The sequence below is a fragment of the Anopheles merus genome, chromosome 3L, assembly GCF_017562075.2.
Source record: "Anopheles merus strain MAF chromosome 3L, AmerM5.1, whole genome shotgun sequence".
NCBI classification, from domain to species: Eukaryota; Metazoa; Arthropoda; class Insecta; order Diptera; family Culicidae; genus Anopheles; species Anopheles merus.
The window spans coordinates 38672351-38682230 of record NC_054085.1 but is presented as its reverse complement, the minus strand read 5'-3'; the positions used below and the strand labels follow the sequence as shown (position 1 = coordinate 38682230).

At 46.7% G+C, this 9880-nt stretch overlaps 1 protein-coding gene across 3 annotated transcripts; it reads right to left on the bottom strand.

Annotated features, from left to right (window-relative positions):
- Window positions 1-1708: 1708 nt before the first annotated feature.
- LOC121600307 (protein midgut expression 1-like) lies at window positions 1709-3308 on the bottom strand. Of its 3 annotated transcripts, none has more exons than XM_041928772.1 (2): window positions 2888-3308; window positions 1709-2104 (listed from the first exon to the last, which is right to left on the bottom strand). In XM_041928772.1, the coding sequence occupies exons 1-2, from the start codon at window positions 2938-2940 to the stop codon at window positions 1894-1896; spliced, it is 264 nt and encodes an 87-aa protein (XP_041784706.1). In that variant the 5' UTR covers window positions 2941-3308; the 3' UTR covers window positions 1709-1893. The 3 variants fall into 3 exon arrangements, with proteins under 3 accessions (XP_041784706.1, XP_041784703.1, XP_041784704.1); XM_041928769.1 differs by lacking the exon at window positions 2888-3308 and adding an exon at window positions 2692-2837; XM_041928770.1 differs by lacking the exon at window positions 2888-3308 and adding an exon at window positions 2174-2496.
- Between the last annotated feature and the right edge of the window lie 6572 nt (window positions 3309-9880).

Sequence of the window (9880 nt, the reverse complement as noted above, 5' to 3'; positions counted from 1 at the left end):
AGCAGGATTAATTCGGTTGCATCCGGGCAGGACGGTTGATGCTGCCGCAAGTGACCGTTGCGTAATTTGAGCCGCAAATGCTCGAGCACATGCACCGCAGAAGTTGCAAGTTGCTGGTGGGCTGGTTGGCTGGTTGGTTGGATGGTGTAAAAATAGATCCCGCTCCCGTTCGTTAGCACCTTTCTCGCGCTCCATAATCCATAATTTACGTGCTTAGAAACGCCTACCGTGGACCGAGGGCGGGCATGAAGCAGGCGTAATTCAATGCTGCGACATTAAGTAGCCCGGATTTATGATCGACCATTTGTTAGCGGTGGCACACACTTCAAACGCATCTCACGCAACCGGCACCGGGTGAGCGTACAGCGGGCGAGCGTGTCGGCTTATGGGCTGAGTTGTGAAGAAAAACAAACGCATCGGTCCGATGCCAATAGATGAATGAAAAATCGGTACGACCGCGCCAAACGCTGCGTTGCAAATTGCATGCTCATTGACGCTTGACGGGTTAGTTTGGGAGATAGGATGCGGCCAGCGCCGAAAGGGTAGGCTTGTTGGGGCCTTAAGCTTCCGGATCCGTGTTTAGCTGGACCCAGTGACGTAAAATGGTGCGAAATCGTTCCCCTCGTTGGGCGATTTGTTTACTGTATAGGACGGTTGGAGGCTCTATGACGATAGCGTCATAATTTCTGGTCCGCAACATGAGCCGCAGTTAGCCGATCAGACAAAGGACGCTTTAGTGCTTGCGGTTGAACGGAAGTAAGCAGGAATAATGTTACAATCTGATAGCTTCTACCCAGTGCCCAGACGGACTTGCGGGTGCGTGAATAAATTATCGCTGTGTTAAGACTCCCGACGCATTCCCGGAATTAAAAGACCCTTTTTGTAACATGACTTGAACGCATGAAAGCGCGAGTGTTGCTCAAGTCGTGCTTAGTTGAAGTGGAAGTAATTCCCTCCTCCTTATTTGCACCCTCATTTCCAATTACCCATTTGACCTTGCACCAGCGACCTGCGAGCTCGTATCAGCTGATACTTTCTTTTTTTAAAAATACCCTTCGGCTGTCACACTATCAGGCAGTGCCGATCGAAGTCCAAGACCACGGCGGGTCAGTCAGTAATTAATCCTTCCATCAGCGCACGAATCGCTCCTCGCACGTTGCGTGACGCTTTTTACACGCTTTTCGGCAGGAAATTGTACTTTGAGGGAGCAGGTCGTGTGTTTTGCAGACTGATTCGTTTAGGAAAAAAACAGTTCCGACTGCCGGTTGGATTTCCGCTCGGAGCTGAGGGGAGAGAGATAGAGAGAACGGTGCGATAATTTACATAAATTTAGGCGCACGGACACACTCATCACGTCAACGGGCGGCATTGTTTTTGAAATTGTTCAAGCTCAAATTGCTTCACTTTTATAATTGCCAAAAGGGGCCAGCCAACACAGGACAGCTTAATTTGTAGTGATCTTCTTAATTTTGACCATCCAATTAGAGCAACTTTATCGCCGAATGAGATCGTACACATCTTAACGCTGGTTCCGGGAAGGGAGAGTGCATCGTCTAGTCGCTGCTTGTCCGACGGCTTATCGCGGTACAACTAACAAATCTAGCGTTATCTACAATCGCTTGCGAAAGTAACCATTCAAACTCACACTGATAAAATGCAAGCTGCGTCAGCATAGAATTGGACAAACTGGGACGCATGATTCACGCGGTTGGATGTTGCTCTTCTTTGCCTTTGGTGAGCATTCGTGAGTGCACCTCGATTTATTAAACGGGAAATTTTGGAACGAAAACACACACACACACACACGCGTGAGGCCGCAACACTATTTTCCTGCCTAAGTCTAATCACATATCACAGCGTTCATAGTGGATGCATTGTGGGGCGACTCTCTCATCAATACACCCAGGTGGATTCCTTTTCCTCGTGGAAGCCGTCCGGCATCAGTGCGTTTAGGATGAGACTTCGTGGCGTGGTCGTGGTCGTACCGGAGTCCGAATCTCGGTTGTGGAAGATGCCAAAGTAGACGCCCAATCCGATCGCCAAGCAGATGATAACTACCACAAACACCATGCAGCAGATCGTCTGCAGTGCGCAGGTACAGCAGCTGTTGCGGGGAGAAGATGGGAGAAGCATTAGACAATGAAGGTAAAGCACGAGGAAGCTTGATCTCTACCAGCAAGCAATACGCTTGGTGCAATCGCAACAACACCGAAGTATACCACACATTTTACCCTTGTTTGTTGCCGGTAATCAATCACAACCGATCGTTTACGTGTACGAACCGGCACTGAGCAGGAAGTCTGCACCTAGCGTTAAACTACACAGAAAGCTTTGAAGATAACGCAAAAAACAATCGCTCGTTATCGGATATCTAGCTGCGGGGCTGTATACGTGCTATCGCCGAGATATTCAAATAGCACCGTGTGTTGATTCAGATGGCAGGTTGTGTGTGACTGTCCCCTGTCGTCACAATGTACCAAGACACCAAGATTGGGAACGGGCGGCTAACACCGGAACTGATAATACATTTCAATCAAATCGAAGCCCTGAACAGAGGTGACACACATACACCACCATGTAGATGGAACAATTCCTGGTGGGTTTGTCCCAAATTGTTGTGATTGTTTAGGGAGGGGATAAACACCGTATCGTCGTCGGTGATGACTAACACCGGTATTTGGAGCTACTTACTAGCACGCGGTTTGAAGAAGGTTTTTCACGCAGAACCAAATCGTTTTGATAAAACAACACATTTTCGAGGCGTCTTGGTGCGAGAAGCTGCACACCGTGCGATACAGAGACTGTGCAAATATCTCACTGCCTACTTGGGTGAAGTGGCAGAGATGCCTCGACTCAAAAACTTCACCATGTATCCATGTCAACTTACCAGCAAGCAATCGAGGCAGCACAATCGCAACAGCATCCGATCAGGGAACACATCTTCGCCTTTCTACGTCTTTGAGCTTTGAAGATCCGACACTTGTGCCTAAACTGGGGCTTTTAGCGCTCGAATGTGAAATACGGCAAGCAACGGGTAACCTTCGCTACAGATGTAGGCTGGCACGGAACTGAACTCAGGTACGATCCAACGTGCCTATGTAAACTACCCTGCACGATGGTGCCAAAACGTACACATATCTCTCCAACGTGGAGGAGGGTGATAGCTTTCCAAAACCATACTCGTAGGCTTCCCTATCTGAAGTGGTTTGATTACCGGGGGACCTGGGGGTTGAGACCAGTATCTCGGAAGGCAAACAGAACAGCCTATACAGTTATGGACGAACCATTTAGCGAAGTTAGTAGTTGATAAGCTTACTCTCCAGGGCAGTACCGTAGTAATCCTCCCTCAACTAGGACTAGTGAATGTGTGCGTCAGATTGTTCACAGTTCAAACAGTGCTCGATCGACGCTGAAGGTTTTTGGTTCGTTGTTGATTGCCATACCGTACAGTGATAACACGATAATGGCCCCGTACTGAAGTGGCTTCCTAGGCATCAATCAATGTTTATGAGTCACTCGGTGATAGGGATTAGAACGGGAACCCGGCTGATAGCATTGTGATGTAATTTAATTAAAAATAACAAAACAAAGTACGAAAACGGGCGCAAGATGTACAGTGGGTCTTTAAGCCACAGCGCAAGGTTATGCAAATCGGAGATCTTTCTTTACCCGCAATGATCGAAACCTGCACACCGTTTAATCCCAATATGGAGCTGCTCAAAGTGAGGTTGATGTAATAAATAAAAGGCCCCATCGCCTCGTGGCATCCTTGCACGTTGTTTTCCTGCCCCTTGCTCACCCTTAATTGACACCGCGGCCATGACCGTGGTTATGGTGGAAAAATGGCCAATAAATTATTGGTCCAGGATGGCGTAGAGCGCGCACCAACACTATGCGGTATGTGCCGATCAATCGGCCGCACGAGATCGGGCCACGTATGTGTGCACGGGTACGAGGCGAATCGGGATATAAATTACACCAATTTTCATCTGCCATTTGTTCGCGCATTAAAAATCGGTTCAACCTTTGCCCGCCAAAAGCGTTTCCCTGGAGCCGGCTTGGCAGAGGGAGAGGGAAGGATCGCTTGTTTTGTAAGGTGATCGGGCCGAGTTGAACCGTTAACTGTCACACGATTAACGCCAGCTTTCGTGTACTATTTTGCTGCCGGGTCGATCAAGGCCACGGCGGCGGCGAGAAGATGCAAAAGCATAACACTGCCACACGGGGACGATCGTACGTGATCGTGAGGGGTGAAGCAACCGAGGAGGTGAAGCAACGACATATTCAATGCATCGATTGTTTTCATTCGGCAAAGAAGGCAGTGGTGCTTGCCCATCCGCAGTCCTGCCTGCTTCGCCGCGGCGATTCATTTGCGGCGTTAAATTATATTGATTAACGTCGAATTGATTTGGGTTGATTTATTGGCGCAAATTACCGGTCGGTTTGGATGGGGTCGAGCCAATTCTTCTTCTTCATCCTTCCCCGCTCATGTCCCTTTCTATCCCGCTCGCGCGTCAGGCCCGCGAGCCAGTTATTCAATCCTTTGCCCATTTATGGAAGGATAACATCAAACCGGTGGAATAAAACGCAAACGAAAGGGCCATGGGTAGAGGCCAGGTGTACGGTGTATGTTAATGTCTTCTGCCTGACCTTCCTTGGGTTGGGAGCGGGAAAGGGCACGTTAGCGTGAAAATGATATCCCGATTTCGACACTTCAGGTATTTATCAGCGTGAAATGGGGATGAAAACGGACCGATAAAGATAATACGCGGTGTTGTTATCGATCGAGGGGCGCGCGATCGTTGCGTGATAAATGTGTAGCAATTTTCTTGCACCATGCACGAAAGTGGTTGTTTTAGGGATGTGCATTGAAATTCAAACGGACCCCCAACCGTTTGAAGGGAGCGTAATAGAGAGACGACTTCTTGGAATAAATTTAACTCGAATTTCGCTTTTAAAAGCATCCCTCTTTCAATGCATAGAGCAGAGCGGGTTAGAGATAATGAAGGGATTTGTTACCGGTCAAATAGAGTTGTTTCATTTTCCAATTTCCCACTAAACTCTCCTTCGATCCCAAACAAAACCCCATTTCCTCTGCATTGCCAAATAAAATAAACTAGCTGCGCGAAAAAGAAAAACAAACCTCTCCTAAGTGTGTGAGGTGTGATTTTGGACGAAAGATAATCGGGACGAAAAAAAGGGTTACTGGTGCTGTTCTTTCCCTCTCTCTCTTTCGCTCTAAATTCCGCCCACATTTTTCCCGCTCATCAATATTCGAACGAGGTTGTTTGGCCAAACCATGGGGCAGAAACTGCCAGCCAGAACCCGATTCCAATAAATATTCATTATTTATACTTTGCAGCTTTGCAACAGCTTGTACAATCACATTTTACAACTCTTTCCGATGTCGCTACTCCACTACTCGATGTTCACCCGCTTTCTCTCTCTCTCTCTTTCTCTCTGCGGGCTCAGGGGTTTCGGGTCCGTTCGTTTTTCACGCTCATCTCCGGAGAAGCGCAAAAGGGCGGAGAACGATTTTTCACCAGCAGCCAGTCCGTCAAATGGGTTTATGCGTGGAGCGGGGGTCATGCCCAGAGCACCCGTCGTGGGGGGGGGGGGAAAGCAAGGGTTGGGTCCACCAACATGACCACCATCGCAGCGGGTGGGTGGTGCCCGGGATGCCCAAACTCGCCGGGTCTTGATTTAAAATTCCAATTGCTGCACAAGGATGCTGCCAAGGATGAGATAGTTATCGTGCTACCGCTGGAGTGACTGAGAGAAAAGGGTAGTATAACAGCGAGTGGTAGTGGTAGTGATCTTACACTAGTTTAGTTTCCTTTTTTTCTCATCATCCCCTTTTTGCTTCACAGCGTGAAAGGACCTGCAAAGTGTGTTGCTCGGTGCATAAAGACAAGGATCGATGGTGGAAACTGTCCGCTCTCGGTCCAGGATACACACACTTACACACACACACACACACACACACACACACACACACACAAAAGGAGGTGGACAGTAAGAGATGGTGTAAATTGTTGTCTTCCCAGCAAAGCATAGTTCGGTCGTCGTCGAGAAACAACCGACTGGGTGGTGTCGGTTTCAGTGTGTATAAATAATTTATAAGATTAGTTCTAAAACTCAGCCAGCGGAATGTGTTTGCTTATGTTTTTTTTCTTCTCTCCAGTTTAGTGTCCGCTTTCCTCTACTGACACGAGTTCGAGGCGAGGACGATATCCCATCCCTGGGCGGCTGGATTGCAACCGATCCGGTGACACTACCCGCACCGAAATGCGGCAAGTGCGAAAGGATTGATTTTTGCATTTAATTAATTATTTAATTGCCAGCTGAAACGAACGACCCCCAGGTCTGCGGTCTTGGGCTGGGGTTTGCGTTTGCGTCCCAACAGCCCGCACGAACACGGGACGCGCTGGCGCAAAAGGTAAGTGATGCATTAATTTGTATTTTTATGTGCTTTTCTCTGCAGACGGGGTGGGGAGCAGCAAATCAACCGTTGGAATGGAATTTAATTGACCAAAGTGAGGCAAAGCAGTCGTTTGTATGCTTTTCTAATATCGCTAAGTACATGAGAGGTTTTAATTAAATATTTTCAGTCTAACGACGCCTCCACTGTGGAATGAGGAAAGCAGTAGTGTCTCGTTTAGATGTGTATTACTTATCGCCTGTGAAAAGGTAATTTACTCATGTTTAATGCGACAAAATAAGTTACACTTTGATGTTTTTTTTCTACAAGTATACATGTGTGAGAGAAAATAAATAGGAATAGATTAACTTTGCTCATAATTGGAACGCTTTTCCACCGACACCTCATAATTTTCGCATTGCCAATCAGCACTTCTGCACACAGCTCCGAACCATATCTAGTTCAATAGAGTGGTTGGAAATTAGTTGATGCTCACCCCCCGTACGCAACACTGAATAAATAAATCACCAGCGCAAAAGGGTCGGAAAATGTAAAATTAATAGAGTTCATTTTCCAGCTTCGTGCATTCACACACACACACAGAGACTACTGTCGCAAAATAACAAACAGTCAGTTCAAACTCGCGCCCTCGCCGAAATGAGCATTTCGCAACTTTCCCACCGGATGCGACAGGATGTTGCAGTATGTCACCCACCCTCCAAACCCTCTCATTACGAAGCCGCGGAGAACTAGGAGAATGACACTGGGAGCAGAATATTGAAAAGAAATTACACACGCACACACGCTCACAAAAACTGCACCGTGTGAATAGACTGTGCGCTCGATTAAACCACGTGAGAAGGGCGGCGGCGGTGCACTAGAAACGATCTTTAGCGAGGATACGTGATTGGAGCGAATGTGACGCAGTCGTTGTATGGGTGTGTCTGCGTATGCACCTGGTCGTGGTTTTTCCAGTCGCCACGATGAAGCACAGAGTGTAATTAAAATTATTAGATTTTGCATAATGATAGTTAATTAGTGATTATAATTATTTTGCATAAATTTCATCAAAGAGAAAATGGTGAAAGAGAACCCAGACAGGCTGACCAAAGGCAGGGATTGGAAGCGGCGCGTGGGTGCGGCGGAACAGCTGCGGAAGTAAATGGAATGCGTGCTGCAGGTTTTGTCACTGCACTTTTCCACCCGCCAGGTGTCGGCGGTGGAATGTCAATTCTGGCGCTTAGTGCACGGCGGCAGTTCTACTATGGCCGCTGCGTTTACAGTGCTGCATTGAAGTGTTGCGCTGGAAGCCAGTCTTGTCGCGTGTGAATATTGCCACGCACGTGTCAATTATTGGAAAGCGAAATGGACCATTATGGTTCTCAAAATACGGTAGGTAACTTATTGTTTTCCGAAAGGTATGTATGTGTACTAGTGCTCTAGTGTGTGGGAATATTAGTGATTTAGTGCGTCCTGTGTGATTCCAGCTCGTGGTGTGGTGGTAAGGCGGTGTGAATGTTCGCACGTGATGAAATTGATAGCGGAGTTATAATTACTTCGATAATTACAGCTAGCTCGGGTCCATCCTGCGGCATTCGTTCATTCCTTCAGCCTTTTCCGGGTGCGCGACCGGGACGCGACGGGTTCGGGCTCGAATATTTCGATTAAATGCAGTTTAATTATTCATTCGCCGCGGCACCGTAGGTGTGGCGGAATGTGTGTGTGTGTGTGAGAGAAAGAGCGTGGTGGGCCGAGGTGTGTACGTGTAGGTAGAATGTTCGTCCTTTCCAGGTGTGTGTTTGCTAGAGGAGTGCAGAAGCGAGGGAGCAGGCTGGCTGTTATCAATATTTTAGTCGATGCAAATGCAGCTTTCGCAGGTATTGGCGAATAGGCTCAAGCCGCACTCATAAAGAAGCTATTAACGCTAACTGGCATTGCATTGATTGGCATGCTTTAGCATTAGCTTTTGATGGTGTGCGAGTGTGAACATCCGCGAACACAAGGCAATAAATTTAGCGAAATGGGACCGGGGGTTTGTTCTTGGGGCTCGTTTTAATTGCTCCGTGAAGGTATAGCTTTCAAATACTCGGTATCAATGCTGAGAGATTTTCTATTCCTTGTGGAAATGTTTCTCAAAATTGTTGATTCAATGAAATTTTGAGTGGAGTTTTGTGATGAAACATTATATATCTATGTTGCATGGAATTTGCTTCACAAAAAAGCCATTTTGAGCCAAAGTTTTCTAATAAAATGTTGCCAACGAGATGAAAGCACTGTTGGATTAAGTTGACTTTAGAAAACTATGCCAGAACCAGGTGCGGTTCGATTGTAATTTGATTGAATTGAGCAGAAGGAAGGAAAGAATTTCCACTTACACAGGCCAATATTGAATGCACACGAAAATAACACACGGTGAAAGAGTTTGCTCTTCTAATGATTGGAAATTGGACCGAATACTTTCAAAACTCGGGCACAGCAAAGAACGGACGAGCTTTTCACTTTGATGTTTGATGTAACATATTCCCTTTTTCCATTACCCGCACATCTAATAGCTTTTAATTTTCCTTTCAGTAAGCCAACGGCATACGGTTCAAACAGTTTGCGCAAGATTGTGTTTTGTGCGAGCTGGAAAATGTATTCGATTTTTTGACTGGAATGTTTTTTTTATAACAATGTTGTGTAATAAGAAGGTTATGCTTGAGGAGTACTGTAATTTTGCATTACAAATTGCATACCTTTAGGCGTAATAACGTATCAATTTAGCGATTTTCAGGGTCCTTTAGCCAAGATTTTTATTATTCTTCTCAATTAAAGGCAGAAGTTCTGAAAAAGATCAATTTCGGAGGGGTTTGTACCCAACAATAATTGTATAAGCCAATCAGTAAATCAAAATAACCGTTTACTCTCAAGCATGTTCAAGGGTAGAAGCAAGTGCTTGTCTTCGCTTTATAAAGTTTCAACCGCTACCATGCATCGAGAACGGATAGCATTAGGATTACGGTCTCGCTACTTGAACCAAGCACGTATGTGCCAAACGTAACGAGCTTTACCACGGGGCACAAGAAGCGAAGCAGCTTCCGGAAGTCCTCGGGGCAAGCCGAACAATAACAAAAAAAAGCGCGCGGCAAGATATCATAAAGCATCTTGCTGCTTCTTTCCGCTGGGAAGCAGCCGTGGCCTCTTAAGCGCAAACATGTCGGATCGTTATCATATTTTCGTTTTGTTCATGAATTTCCCAATGTCCGGCGGTGGTAGATGGGAGGGCAATATACTGAGCTGCATCTTCCCATCCCAGGGAGGTAATTCGAGGTAACCCGAGGGCTAGCTTTTGACATTCATAAAGTGAGTGACTCCTTTGTTGACTGCTCCAGATTTGCCCGTTCCGCAGCGACCGTGTCTTTCTTCGGTGAATGTTTGGGAGTGTTTTATGGCCTTCGACTGTATTGCGAGGTTGAGGCG

Coding starts and splice junctions, on each gene's coding strand:
- LOC121600307 (XM_041928769.1), bottom strand. CDS start 2,753: ATGTGTTGTTTTATCAAAACGATTTGGTTCTGCGTGAAAAACCTTCTT. Junction 2,105..2,691: donor CTTCTTCAAACCGCGTGCTA/GTAAGTAGCTCC, acceptor TCCCCGCAACAG/CTGCTGTACCTGCGCACTGC.